The 23,185-nt window shown below is 37.3% G+C and overlaps 1 protein-coding gene across 10 annotated transcripts in view; it reads left to right on the top strand.

Moving 5' to 3' along the window:
* The window catches only part of LOC150096616 (ranBP-type and C3HC4-type zinc finger-containing protein 1-like), a 333,124-nt gene that overhangs the window by 4,884 nt on the left and 305,055 nt on the right, over positions 1–23,185 (top strand). For 9 of the 10 annotated variants that reach the window (XR_016549851.1, XM_090408566.1, XM_090408567.1 and 6 more), the window contains exon 1: positions 18,179–18,313. The exons of the other annotated variant lie outside the window; for it this stretch is intronic. Coding sequence is in view for 8 of the 9 variants with exons in the window: in XM_090408566.1 (XP_090264692.1) it covers positions 18,289–18,313 (25 nt within the window). In the remaining variant the exon portion in view is untranslated. Of the gene's footprint in view, positions 1–18,178; positions 18,314–23,185 lie in introns of those variants that run through there. 10 annotated transcript variants of the gene reach the window in all.

The raw sequence follows: 23,185 nt of genomic DNA, 5'->3' as shown, positions 1-23,185 counted from the left end.
TGGAGATATTCAGTTGTTTGCAGATGAATCAAAGTTGGGAAGAGCTATGAAGAGTAGTAGAGAAGATGTTGTGGCCTTACAAGAGGACTCGAATAAATTGAGTGATTGGACATGGGAATATGGATGCGAGTTCAATGTTGTAAAATGTAAGGTTTTAAAATTTGAGAAACAAAGATGGGATTCAGAATTTATGCTTGGTGTGGATATATTGTCGGAGGTCGAGGAAATAAGAGATCTTCGGGTGATAGTGGACAAGGATCTGAAATTTAGGGGACACATGGCCAAAATTATGAAGACAACACAAAGCCTTCTGGGAATGATGCAGAGGACACTGACTTATAGAAATGGAGAAATTCTTGTTCCATCTTTTTAGCTGTCTTTTTAGCTTTATAAGGCTTTGATTAGGCCACACGTGGACTACTGTTCCCAGATTAATCACCTGGTTTTTAAAAGGATGAAGAGATGTTGGAAAAGGTTTAGAGGCGACTGATTAAGTAGTTTCTGACCTTTGGATTGAATATGAGGAAAGATTGAGAAGATGCGATATACAGAGTCTAGTGGATAGGAGAAAGAGGAGATATATGATTGAGACCTACAAGTTAGTAAGGGGTTGTTATAGGATCAATGTTGGAGAGGTTCTACAGAAAATAGTGGGAGATCAGGGGAGAACTAGAGGTTGTCCCTAAAACTCTATAAAGGGGGTGTGAGCAGGGGAGTGAGAAGCAGTTTTTTTGTGTGCAGAGTTGTAAATGAATGGAATGCCTTGCCTGAGAGTGTGTTGTCTACAGAGAATTTGAGTGTATTTAAAGCGTGATATGATGAGCTATGTGTATGATAAAAGGATCTCCTAGATGAGTCTTTGATTCCATGGGATCTTGGGTGATAATAATAATAACTTGCTTACACAGTATGTTGCACACATTAGCTAAAAAGTAATCAGTTTGTGTTAAATTGGAGTGGAGACATTGGAAAAATTACTAAACAAAATAAGTGACAAGTATGATTTGTTGTATAATTCCTTTTATGGCGGGTTAAAAAGTTATTGACTTTAAATAAAAAATTCTGAAAGCAAAAATTTTGTTTGCACAGCTTAGAGGGAACATTGCTTCCAATAGAGTGGAAAGAGGACAAGATAGTTCCCAGGACTGGACTGAAATTTGTTGTGGCCCTTTAGTGGATAAATTTTAGGCTATCTATTGCAAAATGGAGGACCCTTATAATGTGAGGCACTAAGCTGTAGCTTGTCTAGCATATGCATAAATCTGGCCCTGACAATTCCATTAGATAAATATGGTTCTAAGACTGAAGTGGCCAGTTGAGACCTTTTCGTATCTTAGGAGTGGTAGTTAAAATATTCGAAAAAGTTGGTTAAAGGTAAAAAGAGTGGATAGGAATATGATACTCTATGAAGGGCTGCACAGCTTTGTAAAATGTAATTCCTGGTGTAGTAATTTATTATTCACATTTTGTAATAAATAGTGGCAGCAGAATTAGATGAAAGAAATGGTTACACTATGATGCTGTTGGACTTTGCAAAGGCATCTATCTCCTTACCACATGGATATTGCCATTGATGCCATCTGTTCACACCTCTAATCTCTCTCAGGACTCTCATATCTGTAGTCTCTAGTCTTTATTTAAGCGTTTTATTTCTAACACAGATCTGAGATCCATAAGTTAAAATTATTATTATTATTATTACATGACGCCTCTGAGGAGTCCAAGACTCATCGAGGGAGGGCACCTACTCTACAACTCACTGCTTCTAACGAACCGCAAATACAGTCATCATCACCATCTACCGCCCACCAACACCACTAGTATTTTCACACGATCACAAACATCCATGCCGGCAGCGGGATTCGAACCTGCAGCCTTTTGGCTGGAGAGCAGATATGATAACCACTCGGCCAACCAGGCTGTCAAATTGGTTTGAACACTGTCTTGTCTACAGCTAATTTAGTGTTTTGACTAATTTCTGTCTTAATCCATATAAATTTATTCATTTGACTTACTACCATATCTGCTTTGTTGATTCTGTTGTCTATTTTCATATTTCATTTACCGTATTCACTAAAAATTGTGCCTAAGTAGCTGAAATGTTTTACTTGTTCTGTACTATTCAAATTAAGTGGATATTGAATCCAACATTATTTCAAAGCCAAATAGAGAAACTACAAGAGTTTCGTGCCAAATATAGAACTATAAAAGTTTTGGCGGGTCCAAGCGTAAGCCAACCTTTCATGACAGGGGCAACTCGTGGTAAAGGTGGAGTAAGCTCTGATCATTTTCCTTAGTATTTCCCATAATGCAAAGCACATCTCCTTGCAGACATGTATGATGCTGTACATTATGGGGGGGGGGGGTGGATCCCTTCCCAGACCTGTTTTGACCTTTGTTGCGGTCTCATCAGTGGATAGGTAGATCCAGGTTTGAAGTGATGCAGAAGTTATACTTTACCATACGAGTTGCCAAAAGTTGTCACATCACAAAAAGCACCAAGAATTATTAAAATAAAGAGCTATTATGGGAAATACTAAGGAAAGTGATCAGAGCTTACTCCAACTTTACCATGAATTTCCCCTGTCATGAAAGGTTGGCTTACGCTTGGACCTGCAGAAACTTTTAGTTTCACTATTCGGCTTTGAAATAATGTTGAATACAATATTCACTTAATTTGAATAATTTTGCATCACCGAAGTGAAGCCTTTTAGCTCTTTATTTCAGTAATTATTGGCTGATGTGACACCTTTTGGCAACTTGGATGGTAAAGTATATCCTGTACTTCTGTATCACTTCAACCTGGGTATTTACACTGGGTCTACCTATCCACTGATGAGACCTCAACAAAGGTCGAAACCATCTGGGTAGTGATCCCCCCCCCCCATAATGTATAGCATCATACATGTCCTCAAGGAGATATGCTTTACATTATGGGAAATACTAAGGAAAGTGATCAGAGCTTACACCACCTTTACGACGAGTTGCCCCTGTCATGAAAGGTTGGCTTACGCTTGGACCCGCCGAAACTTTTATAGTTCTATATTTGGCATGAAACCCTTGTAGCTTCTCTATTTGGCTTTGAAATAAAGTTGGATTCAATATCCACTTAATTTGAATAATTTTGCATCACCGAAGTGAAGCCTTTTGGCTCTTTATGTCAGTAAAACTTGTTCTATATGTTCTCCATTTATGATGCAGTTTATATTTTCAATGTTTCTGCCTAATACCGTAATTACTGATTTTCATACCAAATTTATTACTACATTTATTCAATAGAACAATGTGGCTTTCGTCCTCGTAGAAGCACAACTGACCAAATCTCCACTTTAAGGCAACTCTTTGAGAAATCTTGGGAATATGCCAAGAATGTCTACACATGTTTTGTGGACTTAGAGAAGGCATATGACCGGGTTCCTCGGGATAAGCTTTGGCAAGTAGTACAGGAGTATGGAGTGGATAGCCAACTATTAGCTGCCATCAAGTCCCTGTATGAATGCCCAGAGTTTTGTGTCAGGGTAAACAGCACAAAGTCTGAACCTTTCACAGTCTACGTTGGCCTTCACCAAGGGTGTGTTCTCTCATCCCTCCTTTTCATAATATTTATGGACCAGATAGATAGGCACAGCTGAGGCAGTGAGTGTGTCAGAATTGGAAGATGTAGCATTGGACGTCTGCTTTTTGCAGATAACCTAGTTCTGCTTAGCTCTTCCACAGATGACCTCCAGCGGACCCCTAGATAAGGTTTGTAGCTGTTTGTGCAGATGCTGGAATGAAGATCGGTGTGGCCAAAACTGAAACATTTGTGGTCTCAAGACAACCATCCCAGTGCACTCTACATGTAAGTGGAGTCCCAATGAGGCAGGTGGAGAAGTTTAAATACCTTGGGTACATATTCATGAATGATGGAAAATGGGACGTAGAGCTAGATACTCGAATTGGCTTAGCAAGCTCAATATTGCGGGAGCTTGGCTGTTCAGTAGTATTGAAGCTGGCTGTCTTCAATACAGTCTATGTCCCCATCCTTACCTATGGTCATGAGAGTCGGGTAATGACCGAAAGAATGCAGACAGGAATCCAAGTGGCTGAAATGAGGTTCCTTCGAGGGGTTGTGGGGCTGACAAGACTCGACAGAGTTAGAAATTCTGCAATTCGGGAAATCCTCAATACTCAACCGCTGCTTCTCCGTGTTGAGAGATCACAGTTACGTTGGTATGGGCACCTGGTCAGAATGCCACAAGAGAGGCTCCCTCAGCAGGCCCGCTTTGCCAAGCCAGAGGGTGGGAGGCCACGTGGAGGGCCATGGACTCGCTGGATAGATTATATCCAAAACCTTGGGTGGACACGTTTGGGAATCCCACCAGAACACCTGAGCATGGTGGCAGAGGATCGTGACTATTGGAAGTTCCTCCTGCAGCTGTTGCCCTCACAACCCAATTAGGCAAGGTGGGCCTTGAAGATGTATGTATTTATTCAATTTAGTCAGGGAATTTAGCAGACTTGTACTGGATTTATTCAGATGTATAACATCATCTGCATAAAGTAATGAGCTGAGAACATCTCCAGTTTTGATATACCTCTCACGATGAGTCTTTTGACCCTATGCAGGCCTGAAACATCATCATCATAATTTTGATATCAGGTTTAATAACAACAGAGGGGATAATGTACATCCTTGTCTCACACCAGATTTAATATCAAGCTGTCTTCCTATATTTCCGTCAGTTCTAACTGCTGACTTACAACTCAAATAAAGACTAAGTATTGCTTGATATAATACCCCTTTGACACCATATAACTAGCATTTTGAATAGTTATATGGTGTCATATAGACCTGCAAAAGGCACATAACCTTGTTATGTGCCTTTTGCAGGTCTTTGTTATGTTCCCACGATATCTCAACTATTTGTCATAAAGTGAAAATCTGATCCTGACAGCCTTTATTTGACCTGAATCCATCTTGTTCTTCACCAAGCTTCCTTTCGACAATCTTTCTCAACTGTTTCTCAAGTATACTTGCATAAATCTTTCCAGGAACACTCAGTAGGGAAATACCTGTATAATTCTTACATTCAGTTTTTTTTTTCCTTTTTGTATATGGTTACTATGAGAGCTCTATTCCAATCATCTGGAATTCATCCCTCTGTTCAGGCCTTGAGAACTATGTAGTGCAATTACTGCAAGACTTTTATACCTCCATACTTGAGCATTTCTGGTCGAATATCATCTACTCCTGCTGGCTTTCCAAAATTCACGCTTTTGATGGTGTTTTCTACTTCAAGTATGGTTATGCCTGTTGAGTGTTTTTTTTTACCACTGAGGCTGTCACTGTTTGTTTCATTTAGCAATTTTTTCGAAATAATTGTTGCATACATCAAGGATATCTTTTTCTCTGGTTTTCATATCACTTTTATCTTTGTGTTCTTTTTTACAGATAAGGATTGTACTTTCAGTTTCCCCAATGAGTTGTATTATTACCATTTATTCAGAGTCCAAGAATACTGAAAAGAGGAAGAGAAATATTTACACATCCATGGAGTATTCTCAAGAAGCTGCACTACAATCTACATGGTTGGGGAAACTGGACGTACAATCCCTATCCATAAAAAAGAACACAAATGACACGTACTCTGCTCCGGATATTTCGTGTGTGGCAAAACAATTTTTACCTTCAAAAAGAAGGTACAGCCATGGGCTCACCACTTCCCCCCCCAATAGCTAACTTTTATATGGAAGACTTTGAGCAGCGTGCTCTAGAGACAGTAGGTCTAAAGCCCAAAATTTGGCTCAGATACGTCGATGATATTTTCACCATTTGTCCCCACAGCCTCGAAGTACTAAATACATTCCTTAGCCACCTGAACAAACAACGCAAATGTATCCAATTCACCATTGAAATGGAAAAAAACTACTCTCTTCCGTTCCTAGACACACTTATCACACGTCTTCCCTCTGGCTGTCTCTCCTTCTCAGTCTACCACAAACCTATGCACACACAGGCCAATACATACACAAAAATTCTTACCACCACCCAACACAAAAATTAGGTGTCATAAGCACCCTTAAACACAGAGCTCAAACTGTTTGTTCTAATGAACAAGCTCTAAACTAGGAATACAAGATCATCAACCAAACATTTATAAAAAATGAATACAGTAAAAAAATTATTCACAAGATCCTCCATAATGATACCAGTAAGAACAAAAAAAGATATCAGGAATGCCATTGCCATTCCTTATGTTAGAGGCATTTCTGAAAAAATAGACAGAACACTACACAAATACAACATTAAAACCACCTTTAAACCCCCGAATAAGTTATGACACCTACTTAGTTCTTCTAAAGATCCTCTTCCATGCCTGGCCCACCCAGGGGTATACAAAATGCAATGCATACGTAACATACCATTCATAGGGGAAACAGGGCGAACTATCCCAATTAGACAAGACGAACACAAACGACACATTAAATACCACCATTATGGAAAAACCAGCCTTTCTGAATACGCACTCCAAACATACCATAGAATTGATTGGGAAAATACTAAGTCCCTACAACCTCACCAAAACCTGTTTGAAAGGAAATTTAAAGACTCATGTGAAATGCTCAAACATAACTCCTGATTCAGATAAGTTTTACTAGGAATAATTAGGTATATATGCATAATTGTTTGAGTAAGAGCGGCTGTAAATGTTGTACGCTACCAGTATTATTAGTGTGGGGGATTTTTCTTGCCTAAACTAAAATACGAAATCGTTATTATTAGACCTAGTAACCTGCAGAGAGGAAAAAAAAATGGCGGCGGCATTGTCATTCCATGATTTTAATTTAGATTTCAGTCGTTTCGTTAAGTGTGAGGTCTGTTATATGTATTCCTTCGATTACATAAATGATTTGTGGATGTTTAGTGCGGATGGAAGCAGGGTGTGTGCGAAGTGTGATCTGAACGAGGAACTGATGAATGCAAATATGAAATTGATGACAGAAAGTGTTAGTACCGATTGTGTCACGAGTGCACGTTTGAAAGAGAAGGACGGTGAAAAAGAGAGGCAAAAAAATGTTAAAAAATCAGGAAAAAAGAAAAAGAGCGATTTGAAAACCGTAACGGATGTTAAAAGTGACGAAAGTGAGGTGGAAAGAAACGAAATTGAGAGAACAAATGAAAGTAGAAATGGCGTGATGCAGAAATCGCAAGTGAAAAAAATCGAAAGAATAAATAATGGCAAAAGTTGGACGCATGTTGGACTGAAAGTACTAAAACAAAGGAAGATGAATGAGAGTGAAAGTGGGAAGAGGGGGTCGAGAGTTAGAAAGTTAGAAAGATTTAATGATAGAGAGAATGTATCGCGAGATTTGGAAGCTGAAATGGATTGGATGAGGCAAGAAACGAAATGGATGCGGAATCAAATTAAGAGAATTCAGGTCAAAACTATTAAAATAAATCATGATGGCATGAAAGAGTTAATGAAAGATGAGCGAGTGGCGTTGTATGGCGACTCCATTATTAAAGGTGTGCTAGAGAATAAAATGCACAAGGTATGTTTTCCAGGTGGGAGTGAGCAAAAGAGTTAATTGTATTAATTGGTACAAATGATTTGAGAGAGAACAAAGAGCATGTCAAAATGAATGTCAGGAGACTGCTTGGAAAGATAAAAGAGAATAGTGTGAAAGGAAGGGTAGTCAGTGTGTTGCCTAGGTATGACTGTGGTGAAATGAGGCGGAGAGCAAGGATTATGATATTCTGGCTGAAATGTGTGAGGAGATGGGAGTACAGTTTGTTAATGTGTGGAATGAGTTTGAGGGACGAAGTGAGCTGTATGGGAGCGATGGACTGCATTTGAGTGGTTATGGTGTGAGTTGCTTGGAGAGACTCCCGCTGGAAGGTAGAGAAGTGAATAGAGAAAATGAATCAGATCGAGAGGGGAGTGATGTGGAAGAGCAGGAGAGATTGAAGAAGTGGAAATGAATGTGGAAGTGAGTGGTATGAGTATAGAAAATGAGAGAATGGGTGTGCAAGAGGAGCAGGGAAACGGGGAGGCTCAGGGTGGACAGGGGTACACAGCGTGAGAAAGGTGAATGCTCCAAGAGGAGGTAAGAGCATGTGTAGGCAGGAAAGAAATGGGATGACCAGGGATCAAGAGGAAACAGATGGAATTACAAAGGGTTCTAGAATGAAGAGGCAGAAAGGGAAATGGCCCCAGTCCAGCGTGGAGAGATCGCATCGAGTGAGTGGTATCAGTGGAATTAGCTGTAGATCCAGAAATGAGCTGTTGTATTTGTATATCAATGCTAGAAGTATAAGAAACAAGGCGGATGGAATGGTTGCACTAATTGCGTGTGTGCACCCAAAGATTGTCAGAATAAGTGAGATATGGTTAGATGAGGACGACATCCTGACAGGAATAGGGATGGAAAGGTATGATGTGTTTCGTGAGGACAGAAGGGGTAAAAAGGGCGGGGGAGTGCTATTGATGATAGCGAAAGAATTATGTCCATATAAAGTAGAGATGCAAGAGGGAAATAGGGCCAGTGGTTTTGAGGCAGTATGGTGTGAGATAGAGGTGAATAGAATCAAATACTTGGTGGGATGTTGTTATAGACCTGGTAATGTGGATGGTGGTGATAGTGAAATGTATAGTCAAATAAGCCAAGCAAATAAGAAAAGGGTGATCATTATGGGTGATTTTAATTATGGCAATATAGACTGGAATGATGAGATAGCAACTGGAAATAAAGAAAATGAGTTTCTTGAGTTTTTGAGGGATAACTACCTCAGACAGTATGTAACAGAGGGCACACGAGGATTAAGGGTCTTGGGTTTGGTCATCTCATCGGAGGATGTAATTATAAATGAGGTGTCAAATCATCCACCAATTGGTGAAAGTGACCATGAGGTGATTACCTGGGTGGTTGCCAGCAGTGCAAGAATCCTGGCGAAAAAAGGGTATATGTGGAACTACAAGGGGGGGGGGTGATTATGAAGAGCTCAGGAGACAGCTTGCAGGTGTAGCATGGAATGAGGAGTTAGCTGGAAAAGAGATCAATGCAGCTTGGGAGATTTTCAAGAACTATTTAGTAGATGCAATGTCTGAATGTATACCATGGGTGAGAAGGTTAAATAAGGTAGGTGTGAGATGGATGAATAAAGAGATAAGCATGCAATACAGAGAAAAAGGGCATTGTGGAGGCAGCATAAGAGAAGTGGAAGTAACCAATTTCATGAGGTCTACAAAGACCAGGCAAGGAGGGTAACTTGGTTGGTGAGAGTAGCTAAAGAGAGGTATGAACAGCAGTTAGCTAATGAAGCCAAAAATAATCCTAGGGAAGTCTTTCGATATGTAGCCAGCAAAAGAAAGAATAATTATGGAAGGATGACATTGATTGGAGAAAATGGTATAAAGACAGCTGATGCAGAATGTGTGGTGAAGATACTTAATGAGCAGTTCATAAAGATCTTTCAATCTTGTGAATGTGACTTCATGGAGAGATTGAGAGCAGTTGATGATGGGGAGGAGAGACTGACTGTAAGTGAGCAAGAGGTGTTTGTGGAGTTGAGTAAACTAGATATAAATAAGGCTGTGGGACTTGATAATATATCACTGCATATTCTGAAGGAATGTGCCAGAGAGTTGACACCTGCCTTGACATATTTTTTTAATACGAGTCTTGCACTTGGTCAAGTTCCTAAAGAGTGGAAGGAGGGCAAGATTGTGCCACTTCATAAAGGAGGTGATCGAATCAAGCATCAAACTATAGGCCTATCTCTGTATCAGGTGTTGTGGTTATGTTGTTGGAGAAGCTTGTGAGAACTAGGATCCAGAGTTGGGTTGACAACAATGGTATAATCTTTGATGGATAGCATGGATTTGCTAAAGGGAGGTCATGTTTTAGTAATCTACTTACTTATTACAATAAAGTGACTGCTTCCTTGGACAGAGGAGAAGGATACACAGTGATATACTTGGATTTCGTAAAAGCTTTTGATAGAGTACCTCATGATAAGTTGACAGTCAAACTAGAGCAGATGGGGTTGGATATTAGATTGGTGCATTGGATTGGAGACTGGCTGTCTGATAGGTATCAACAAGTTGTGTATGGGGTTGCGATGTCCAGGAAGGGGAGTGTCACTAGTGGAGTGCCTCAGGGGTCTGTTTTAGGGCCATTACTATTTAACTTGTATATTAATGATATTGGCAAGGGTTTGGATGGAGATATTCAGTTGTTTGCAGATGATTCAAAGTTAGGACGAACCATAAAGAGTAGTGAAGATGTTGTGGCCTTACAGGAAGACTTGAATAGATTGAGTGATTGGGCAAGCAGATGGGGATGTGAGTTCAATGTTGCAAAATGTAAGGTTTTAAAATTTGGAAAACAAAGATGGGATGCAGAATTTATGTTTGGTGAGAGTATATTGTTGGAAGTGGAGGAAATAAGAGATCTGGGGGTGATAGTGGATAAGGATCTAAAATTTAGGGGACACATCGCCAAAATTGTGAAGACAACACAAAGACTTCTGGGAATGATGCGGAGGATACTGACGTGTAGAAGTAGGGAGGTTCTTGTTCCATTGTATAAGGCTTTGATTAGGCCACACATCTACTATTGTGCCCAGATTTGGTCACCGGGTTTTCAGAAGAATGAAGAGATGTTGGAAAGGGTCCAAAGGCAACTGACTAAGGTAGTTTCTGACCTCTGGAATGTTGAGTATGAGGAAAGATTGAGAAGATGTAATTTACAGAGTCTAGTGGAGAGAAGGAAGAGGGGAGATATGATAGAGATCTACACGTTGGTAAGGGGTTGTTATAAGATCAATGGTGGAGAAGTTCTACAGAGAATAGTGGGAGATCAGGGGAGAACCAGAGGTCATCCCTGGAAACTGTATAAAGAGGGTGTGAGTAGGGGAGTGAGAGGCAGGCTTTTTTCGTGCACAGTTGTGAATGATTGGAATGCCTTGCCTGAGAGTGTGGTGTCTGCAAGGAGTTTGAGTGTGTTTAAGGCATGGTATGATGAGATGTGTGTGTGATAAAAGGACCTCCCAGATGAGTCTTTGACTCTAGAGGTCTTGTTTAATAATAACCCAATTCTCAACAAAAATGATGGCCTAACCATTACGTGAATGTGGAGGACCCCTCTATAACCTGTATAACAACCTAAACCAGCTGAAGAAAAATCCCACTACAAGAAAACAACCTGGTGAAGTGTTTGTAACATTCAACAGCAACTGAAGGAAATCATATTATAACAATCAGAACTGTACAAATCTATAAGAATATTAATACATGAGGACTTTAGCAGTTTATTGTAGTTTTATTTTTATTTATTATTTTTATTTATATTTATTTTTTATCTTATTTTATTTTATTTAAAATATTTTATTTTATTTTATTTTTTTTATTTTATCGCTAGAGGTCAGGCTAAGAAAAAGATTAATTAACTACGTTGCTTGGTTCCTTATATGCATGTATCCTTCTGATGATGACCTCGATACAGGGGTCGAAACGTCAAGTATTATTTTATTAATAATTAGTAAAATAATCTTTTCAACTTTTTGTGGCCCTAAATTTATAAATATGAATGCTGATCACTGTGTAACCTTAAAAGAAAGAACGTTATAGGAAGTTTTTTCATTTGGTTATTACGGTCAAAACCAGTCTAGATAGTGACTTCCCATAATGCAAAAACGTCAAGTATTATTTTATTAATAATTAGTAAAATAATCTTTTCAACTTTTTGTGTCCCTATAAATATGAATGCTGATCACCGTGTAACCTTAAAAGAAAGAACGTTATAGGAAGTTTTTTCATTTGGTTATTAAGGTCAAAACCAGTCTAGATAGTGACTTCCCATAATGCATTACAATACACATGTCGAAGTGTGCTTTGTATTATGGAATGCAAACCAGTTGATGTGAAGTCAACAGCCCCTACATACAAGTGGGCTTGTAAGGATTGTTCATATGCTGTTGACACTAAACACAGAGTTCTTTGGAACCTGACAAATCTTCTTCATTCCAGCAAGTTCATCTTTTCCTTGAAACAATTGCCTTTTCCTTTTCTTAATATCCAAGCTTTGGGAAATGATCATTATTAATTGTTTATAAGTTATTAATTTTTAATAATTATTTTAAATAATTTTTATCTATGCAACTAATTACAGTTGTTCCTTTGAACTCTAATAGTATAATATACCGGCCTGGTTGGCCGAGTGGTTAGCGTATCTGCTCTCCAACCAAAAGGCTGAGGGTTCGAATCCCACCGTGGTCATGGATGTTTGCGATTGTCTGTGAAAATAATAGTGGTGATGGTGGACAGTAGATGGCGTTGGTGTAGATTGGCGGTTTGTGGGTGAAGTTGAGTGGTGGAGACGGAGAGTTTGGCCTCTCTCAATGAGTCTTAGGACTCCCTGGAGGTGTCAAATAATAATAATAATAATAATATCATATACTTCAGCTGCGACCGAGACACGAGCTAATATACACTTGATTTATGACTCATTATTTTGATTCTTCTTTTGAATGTAGTTAATGGTCTATCGCCCTACTATGCATGTAATGCTTGATGAAATATATTGGAGTTTTTGAATAAATTCTATATAATTTTTGTTATATGTGTAAGCTGTGACAGTTAATTAAATATGTCTAGTGCACATGTTCCATTAAAGTAGGGTGACCAGATGCCCCTTTTTTAAAGGATTGTCCCCTTTTTTAGACTCTGGTCCCGTTGTCCTTACAAAACCTTAACAGGACGCTAATTGTCCCTTTTTATTAACTTTAGTCCTGTTTTGTCCCTTTTTTTTTTTAATGCATGGCATGACTTCATTCTTGTATGTTTCAAATATGAAAAGGATAATGTCCCTGCTGGTGACATGTGATGGCTTGTATGAACACACTCTCTTTGCAATAGGATGAAAATGCTGCAACCAGTGGCAGCACTGCTGCATCTGGCAGTAATAAGGTAATAATGTCTCAGCTGGTGACATGTGATAGCTTGAGATCGAAAACATGCATGCTATGACGATTATCAACTGTTATGAATGCACTCTCTCTGCGACAGGAAGAAAATGCAACCAGCGGCAGCACTGCTGCATCTGGCCATATCAAGTTACTTTGTCTACCATAACATTGTTTTGCACTTCTTATGCTGGTCTGTTAGTAATTGTGAAAGTTAAAGCAAGTATATATTATGAGTGGTGATATTTCATCCAGATTTTATCATGCCAAAAAAGGAAGTGTAGTTTCACTTGGATTTAAAAGAAGAATATCCCTTCTTGAAAGACGACGAAACAACAAACAAGTTGCAATGTACTGTGTGTCATTTGGTTTATTCAATTGAACATGGAGGCTGTTCTGATATAAAACAGCATTTGACGAAGCAAAAACATAAATTGGCAGTCGCTACTAGCAGTTCAACTCAAGATGTTACATCATTTTTCACGAAAAATTCAAAAGGGAAATTAACTGACAAAAGTAAATGTCTTGCAGCTCAAGAAGGTTTGTTTGTGTTTCAAACAATGTGAGAAATAGCAATTGAATTGAAACAAGCCAAATATGTGTCAGTTATGGTAGACACATCAAACCACAGAGATTTGAAGTCGGTGCCTCTGCTTGTTAAGTACTTCATCCCAAATAAAGGTATTCAGGTTAAAGTGATAGATTTTTAGAACATACCAGGAGAAACAGCAGAACTGCTTGCAAATCATATATTGGATATTTTGCAAACACATCAGCTGACTGAGAAAATGATTGCATTTTCTGCAGGTAACTGCAACACCAACTTCGGTGGATACAAACAAGATGGTTCCAACTATGTAATTTCAAGACTCAACAAAGGGTTAAAAATGAACATTCATGCTATTGGTTTCAACACCAAGACTGTGAAAGCAATAATTGTGATCAAGACACACTTTGACATTTTGTGTATTGACTTTTATGAGTGCATATTTAAAGAACCAACACTTTTGGAAGAAATAATTTCTTCAAAATATAATAATGATAATGCACACTTCAGTCCTGTGTACTGTAATTATAATTATATGCTCTATTTTTATGTATTTTAATTAATTACTCTATTTTTATGTAGAGCATACCAGAAGTGTCCTGTTTTTGTCTCTTTTTTTTAATTGCTGAAAAATTCAAAATGTGTCTTTTTTTTGTTTTGAAAATCTGGTCACCCTACATTAAAGCTATTAAGTACAGCTATGACTCAGTTTACAGTGCTTCAGTTTAGGCTTGTTCATTTTTTGCTCCTCTCATAGATCATGATTGGAGGGGCGATGAGTCATGACTGCCCGACTTCCTGGACACAGATGGTTCTAGCATTGTAATAATACTATAACACTGAATGATTAAACTGTGGTCTAAAATTTAAACACTTAAACAAAAAATGGAATATAAAATGCAAAGAGAAAATGCAAATTACATTAACCACAAACTAAGAACTGCAAGTGAACATGCACTAGACAAACATGCACTAGTGTCTTGACAACAGGACACTAAAAGGTTAAGTCTGATTGGTCCTACTCCCATCTGTGATGGCCACTCCTAATCTTCAGTCCCTTTAGCAAGTGTGTCTGGCATAAGCTTTGGCCTGACTGCATTCTGGATTTGCAAGAGCATAACACTACCCTTGCAATTTGAAAATGCAAATTACATTAACTATAAACTAAGAACTGCAAGTGAACTGACAAATATGCACTGATGTCTTGACATGAGGACAGTGAAAGGTTAAGTCTGATTGGTCCTACGGCCACTCTTAATCCCCAGTCCCTTTAGCAAGTGTGTCTGGTGTAAGCTTTGGCCTGACTGCATTCTGGATTTGCAAGAGCATGACACTACTGTTGCATCAACAACTGAGAATGTGATAGAGATCTTCTTCTTCCTTTTTATAGTGCTTTTATCCTGCCTAATGCAGGACTGTGGGAAATCCCAACCAGCTTTTCACAATATCTGGAGGGCATTGGAGGGGGTGAGGGAACAATTTTTTATCACTGTAGAAGTGTGTGTTCATGGGGCTGGTTGGCATGTTCTGTAGGACGAAAAAAAACCCTACCTCTGTATGAGACTGACTAACTCACCTTTAGTCGAAAAAGACAAGATAAAGTTCCTCCCATCTTGGACGGGAATCAAACCCAGGTCTTTCTGACCAAAAGGCTTTGTCTATACTGACTGAGATACAGAGGCTCTAGAGAATGTGATAGAGATAGCAAAGGAAATAGGACTAGATCATGTAGAAGTTGTTGACATAAATGAGCTTCTTGAGAGTCATTGTGAAGAGCTTTCAATGGAAGGTTTAGAAGAGCTAGCTAAACAACTGTCCAAAGAAGGCACAGAGGAAAGTGAAGCTGACTGCAATACCAGTTAGGACCTAACAGTGAAATCGATGCAAGAAGCTATTGCTCTTATTAATAAGGGATGTGAGATCTTCTGTAGCAATGACCCCAACTGGGAGCAGAGCTCAATGTTAAGAGAGTAATCATACTATAATTTATTATCAGAAAAGAAGAAAACCAAATAGAGACATCTATTCTATAATTTTTAAAGCAGTAAATTTTGTTTCTTTTTCTTAAACATTATACAATTTTCAATATGTAAATTTCATAAAGTAAAAACTTTTTCAAATATTTTGTGTTGATTAAAATCTTGGAATGGAACCCAATGTATTTACATGTTATTATTATTATTATTATTATCCAAAGACTCCATGGAGTCACAGACCCATCCAGGAGGTCCCTTTTTTGTCATACACACAACTCATCATACTGAGCCTTAAACACATTCAGATTCTCTGCAGCCACCATGCTCTCAGGCAACACATTCCAATCATTCACAACTCTCCATGGAAAAAACCTGCTTCTCACTCTCCTGCTCACACCCTCCTTATATAGCTTCCAGGGATGACCTCTTGTTCTCCCCCAATCTTCCAGCATTTTATGAAAAACTGCTTCAACTTTAATCCTATAACAACCCCTTACTAACTTATACATCTCTATCATATTGTCCCCGCTTTCTTCTATACGCTAGACTGCAAATTGCATTGTCTTGTCCTTTCTTCATATTCACCATTCCAGAGGTGAGTATGTTCCCATTAAATTTTTGCTTCATTTTATGCTGGAAATCTCAGGAATCTAACCCCAGCATAAACCAAGTTATACTTATGATGTATGTTATAGAAGTCAAAAAGTCAGAAGAAAGTGACATTATTCAATGATAAATGGTTATCACATCACTTTCCTTTTTGCCTATTTATCAGATAGCATATTACATTATTCAAAGATAAATGATTATCATATCACTTTTCTTTTTTTGCCTATTTATCAGCCTCTCTTGATGAGTCTGCAAGCTCATCAAGATATTTTTAAGGCATTTGATCAAGTCTGGCATTGGGGGCCTTCTCACCAAGCTACTATTTTATGGTATTTCTCCTTTCCTTTGTCACTGGATTACCACTTCTTCACCAGTCATTCTTTGCATGTCATGGTGGATAGCTTCATATCATTTCATGTCATGAGATTTTTCAAATGGAGTGCTTTTACTTACCCTCTTCCTCTATATATTAACAATCTCCTCTCTCTCTCTCTGACATGCAATCCTACTCACGGCTTTGGTGATGAGTACCCTCTGCTCCTCTTTTTTATTTTGAAAATCTTGTAGTGTTCAGGTAATTCACACCTCAAGGTCTTCTTGAACTAATGATTTAAACACTGATCTCTTTGTCATTCTCAGGTAGGGTGAGGATAACCATGTGGATTTTAATTCATACTTTGACTTTCACATCTAGCCTGTTAAATTAAATTTGCCTAGAAATTATATTCTTTGTTTGCATGTTAAGTATCTTCACTTCTAGCCTGTCCTAGTACAAGCATATCATGTCCATACCATCTTCTGCCTCCAAACACTTGGTATTTTTTCCCCCTCTAAACAATACTTCTCTCCTGCTCAACTCATGACTATATAAAGCTCAAATCTGCTTGACCTTAGAATATTATTCCTAGAGTTGTGGTGCACCTGGTACATCCAGAATGCTTGATTGTATTCAGAAAAGAGCACTAACTTATGAATCCCCCTCTCCCCCATTGACTCTTCAGTCATCTTCCCATAGACGTATTGCTGCATTATGTCTGTTTTATAGATATTTCCATGGGCACTTCTGCACCAAACTGGCAACCACTATTCCTCCACTTTTCCTCTAATCACATATGAATGTGAGTAGCTGCTGGTTCACACCCATATACATTTCATTCTCAAACTCATTGAACTAATTTCTCATTCTCCTTCTTCATTACCTCTACCTCTGTTGTTTGGAACAGTCTTCCCCCATACTGTTTTCCCCAATGATTACAATGATCAGGTCACACTTGCTCACACATGGCACTCTCATATCATAGGCCTTGGGACCTCTCGTGTGTGGGATGATGTAAAATAATATGCAAGTAGGTGAGGAATAAATTTTTCATGTGATAATGTGGTAAGTAAATGGAATACATTCAGTGACTAAGCATTCACTTGGAAGGAAAAAAGAAAGAAACTTGTATAGTGTAAAAAATAGGTCTCCTGAGCAAAGGCTTAAATGCTCCATTGTTATCTAACCTGTACTCCACCTGCAATATTGCTGTTAAAGAGAGAGAGAGAAAGAGAAACAAAATGGGAAAAAGTGATGAATGAATTCACTGAATAACAGATGGAACAGTTGAGTTCTTTCTTCTCAGGAGATGTAATTATTATTATTATTAAAAATCCAGACCCATTACCATGTAGTTTCTCATAAAAAATCAAATGGAAATTAGCGAATGCTAAACCAGTTACAATTTAAGAATGTAAATTCAAAAATTAGCAGTGTACAGAATATTTGTCATGGAAATCATTTAGAAATTTCCAATAAAAAGAATATGTGCTTGCCAACTTTAAAAGTTCTATTTTGAAAATTACTTTTTAGATGTTATTTAGAATAAACCTTAGTTGAAATATCAATGTTTCTGTTTGAATTAATTTTATTTATTTTTTAAAATCACTTATATGTTAAAATTCTAGATATGTAATATTATTTCACTTAAACTCCATTATATTACCCATAAGTACGTAAAAGTTTAATATATTCTCTACATGTGAAAAAGGTTGTAGTGCAGCCTTCTCCCAACATTCTGCCTAGAGTATGTGCCAAAAATAGCAGCAAAGTTTGTTTGTTCTTGATGATGCTGGCATAAATGCAGGAGTGATTTCCATGCAGTAAGTTGACACCTCCAACTCTGCTACATACTCAAAATCCACTTCTAATTCAGAGATAGAAGGATATAATGTCAACAAATAAAAAAGCACAGAGTATGTATTTATGAATGTATAATATATATATATATATATATATATATATTTTTGTGTGTGTGCTCATAAATTTTATTCTGTATTTTTTTCATCATATATATTGTGTTTTTAAAAATATGAAAAATTAATGTGCTCATATATTGTTTCTATTTTGCATTAGATATGAAAATATATTGATTTATTCTAGAAAAGCAAATCACATTTTGATTAAGCAAATTATGATAACAAATTAATACAGTAGTAGATATAATCATGATCAGTCAAGTAAAAGCTATCTTACATACCTTATTAATGAATGCTCCATTTATTAATAAGTAATAAGTATTACTTATTAATATTAATAAGTAATAATTTAAAACTAAACCAAAAAAGTATATTATAGTGTTCAGTCACCTAGGAATAATACTGAGCTCTAAACTAAGTTTCTAATGTTTTGTTGTTTTTATTTAGTTTTAATAAAGAGCAGGCTAGGAAAGTGACTTTACACTTGTAGCAAATCAGGCAAAGAAAAATCCCAGAGAGTTTTTTCAATATGACAAATGGAAAGAAGATTGATTTTGGCAAGATGTGTTAATGGATAAAAATGGCAGATTGTTACAGAGGACATAGTTTAGGTATCAGTGAGCAATTGATAAGGGTATTTGATCCCATCACTATGAAATCATGAGAAGCTCACATGTGGAGGAAATAGAAGATTTACTGGTGAGTGAGCAAGAGATACATGAGAATTTAAGTAAGTGTGATGTCACTAAGGAATAGGACTTGATGACCTATGACTACATGTCTTAAAATTCCAGGGAGTTAGCATCAGCTCAAAACTTCATAGCAAATTAATCAGTATGAGCTCTGAGAGAATACAGAGAAATATGTAGTAAAGCAGAGTACAAAAGCCACTGAAAGACTTTGGTAAGAATATTATTATTATTAGCACCAAACCTCCATGCAGTGAAGAGACTCGTCAACATGTTACTGGTTAAGTGGGTCTTCCGTGATGAGTCTGCTTACTTTATTAATAATAAATTAATTTGGAGAAAATGATCAATAGGAAATTGATAATGATCTAAACTTTTCATTACTGTCATAATATTCTGTGTAATATAGTAGTATACTTAGATTTTGCAAAAGCTTTTGATAGACTGCCGCACAAAAAGTTGTTAAATAAATTGAAATTGATGGGATTGTAACAGACTACTGAATTGGATCAGTGACTGGCTATCAGATAAGTATCAGAAAGTTGTATATGGGGGGGGGGGCAGTATTCTGAATGAGGAAGGTCACTAGTGGTTTACCACAGGGGTCAGTTTTAGGACCATTATTGTTCAATTTGTATATAAATGATATTGGGATGGATCTAACTAGTGATATGCAGCTGTTTGCAGATGAGGCAAAATTGGGGAGAGCAATGTAGAGTCAAGCAGATGTTATGGCCTTGCAGGAGGACTTGAAAAGATTGCACGAATGGGCAAGTAATTGGAACTGTTAGTTCAATGTTTCAAAATGTAAAGTTTTGAAATTGGTAAGCAATGATGGAATTATGGCAGAATATCTAAAGGCTTTAGATGATAAGGCTATAAGATCATTGACTGACACATGTAACAAAATATACGAAACTGGACACCTGCCAAAAGATTTTAAGCACTCAATGTTCCTACCAATACATAAAAAATTGAAGACAATCAAATGTAAAGAATACAGAACAATCAGTTAGATAGCAAAACTTATGTTATATATCATCCTAGAAAGAAATAAACATAAAATTAAAATGGAAATTAATGAAACACAATCTGGTTTCCAGGAAAATAAAGGAACTAGAGAAGGACTCTTCAACATCAGAACTATTATAGAAAGATATCTGGAGGAACAGAAAGAAGTCTACTTATGTTTTATTGACTACACAAAGGATTTTGACAATATACAACATGAACTACTAATCAAATACATCAGAAATTTAGGAGTAGATGGTAAAGATACCATCTTTACCATCTACTGATACATTTTAAATAGATTTTACTGATAAATCTATACTGGGAGCAAACTGCCTCAATAAAAATATCAGGAGAAATCTCAGAGAAATTCCCAGTAAAGAAGGGTGTCAGACAAGGCTGTGTTCTTTCTCCTATATTGTTTAACCCCTATACTGAAAATATCTTCCAGCAATTAGAAGAATTTAAAGGAGTCAGCATAGGAGGCAGGAATATAAACATATAATAAATTTAGTTTAATCCTTTATCCAAGTGTGAGCGAACAAAGTTTGCGCCTGAAAATATCTTCAGGACTGGGGTAAGGTAGTGCAACACTGGGAAACTCATAGCAAAAGTGGACCAAGTTAACATCACTCCTATCTGAGTATCTCCCATAATGCAAAACACATCTCCTTGTGGATATGTATAATGTTATGCATTAAAGGAAGGGCCACCCAGACTAGTTTCGACCTTTATTGAGGTCTCTTCAGTGGGAGCCAGGCCCAATAGTGGAGATACCAGGCAGAAGCAATGGTGAGGTCATCTTTACCTCGTTACCATCATTACCTATTTTGCTCGCACTTGAATAAAGGATTAAACTAAATTTATTATAGTCTAACCAAGTGAAAAATAAACTTTCAACATCTTTCTCTAAATCCAGAGTAATTTAATAAAAAGTGGCACACCTTTTGGCAACTCCTATAGGTAAAGATGACCTCGCCATTGCTTCTGCCTGGCATTTCCACTATTTGGCCTGACTCCCACTGAAGAGACCTCAGTAAAGGTCAAAACTAGTCTGGGTAGTGGCCCTTCCCTTAATGCATAACATTATACATATCTGCAAGGAGATGTGTTTTGCATTATGGGAGATACTGAGATAGGAGTGATGTTAGCTTGGTCTACCTTTGCTACGAGTTTCCCAGTGATACTACCTTACCCAAGTCCTGAATATATTTTCAGGTGCAAACTTTGTTTGCTCACACTTCGATAAAGGATTAAACTAAATTTATTATAGTCTAACCAAGTGAAAAATAAACTTCCAGGAATATAAACAACTTAAGATATGCAGATGATACAGTACTGCTAGCTGAAAATAAAAAAGATCTTCAAAACCTACTAGAAGAAAACCTACTTTCAACTTCTAAAAAAACCAAAACCATGCTGGTAACAAGAGAAAAAGGGAAAATACCCGATATAAATATTAAGATCAGAGGAAATACTTTAGATCAGGTAGAGAGTTATATATATTTGAGTCAACTATACAGAGAATGGAAAGTGTGATAAGGAAATATTAAGAAGAATAGAAATTGCTAGATCAACCTTCATCAGCATGAAAAACATTCTGACCTGAAGGGAAATTCAATTAAAAAATGAGAATTAGGCTGTCCAAATGCTACATATGGTCAACACTGCTATATGGAGCAGAAATCTGGATAATATCAAAATATTGTGAAAATAAACTAAAAGCCTTTGAGATGTCGTTCCTCAGAAGAATTCTTAGAGTCCCATTGACTACCAAAAAAACTAATTTAGAAATATTAAAGATGATCAGAGAAGATAGGAATCTGTTGAACACCATTAAGCAAAGGAAAACCACCTACCTTGGTCACATACTACGGTATGAATCCTTACAAAAAACACTTCTAGAAGGAATGATACAAGGAAAAAGAAGAACAGGAAGACAAAGAACAGATTGGATGGGAAATATTAAGGACTGGACCTTTTTGTCCTATGAAGAATGCAAAAGAGAAGCACAAAACTGTACATGGTGGAAGCTCATGGTAGTCAACCTCCTGGAAGGAGATGACGTCTGACAGGACAGGAAGCAACGATGGGATGCAGAGTATACACTTGGTGGAGAAACTTTAACGGAGGTAGAGGAGATGAGAGATCTGGAAGTTGTGGTGGACAAGGACCTGAAATTCAGGGGCCACATTGCACAAGTTGGTACTATGATTAGTATTTCCCTAAGTGATGTTTCCCCTTCCCCATACACAATACTTTGATATCTACTAGACAACCATTTTTCAATCCAGTCCACTAATCTAATATCTAAACTCATATATTGAAGTTTTTTATCAGTTATCATGTGACATCCTGTTGAATGCCTCTTTTTGTTATTTTATTGTAAAAAGCAACCAGATTACTGGTTGTTTTTTTTTATAATATTATTATTATTATTATTATTATTATTATATGGGCACCTCCATGGAGTCTGAAGACTCATCGTGGGAGACCCAATCTATCATACCTCTCCTTGAACCCATTAACAGACAAAGCGCTCACAACTGACTCTGGCAACCCATTCCCCTCATTCACAACTCCAAGTAAAAAATCTAGTCCTACATCCCTACTAACCACACCTTTATTCAACTTCCAGCTAGCCTCTAGTCAAGTACAGAAACATTTCCACAAATCCACAAATCCTACATCATTCATACTGCATAATTTACATATAAACTCATTGGCTATCAGTGCCTTCCTCCTCAGTTACCTCTTTCATAGCATGGCAGGAGACTTACAATCTTCATCTTCTCACTCTTCAGTTTCAACTCCTTTACATCCTCCCTCATAGAATACTTCTCGCCGCTCAAATCATTTGTACCAACCAAGGCAATCATTTGTTTTGACTTACCTTTTTATTTCTTTTGACTTATCTTATAATAATAATAATTTCTATAAAAAGCATCCAATTAACAGAAACATGAGTGTCCCTTACAAATCCATACTAACCTTCATACATAATATTATCCTGCAAAATTCTGTATATATACATTATATACAATCTTTTACAAAGTTGTATAAAATCTAAACCAAAATAAAAATACAAATTGGTCTATATTTTTATGCCTCCATTCTATCATCATCATCACCTTTAAGCAGTCACGCAGCATTTATTAAAGTTATCATC

This window comes from Typopeltis vanoorti, chromosome 18, assembly GCF_054136105.1.
Source record: "Typopeltis vanoorti isolate ZY-2024b chromosome 18, IOZ_Tvanoo_1.0, whole genome shotgun sequence".
NCBI lineage: Eukaryota > Metazoa > Arthropoda > Arachnida > Uropygi > Thelyphonidae > Typopeltis > Typopeltis vanoorti.
This window is presented reverse-complemented; position numbering and strand designations above follow the sequence as displayed.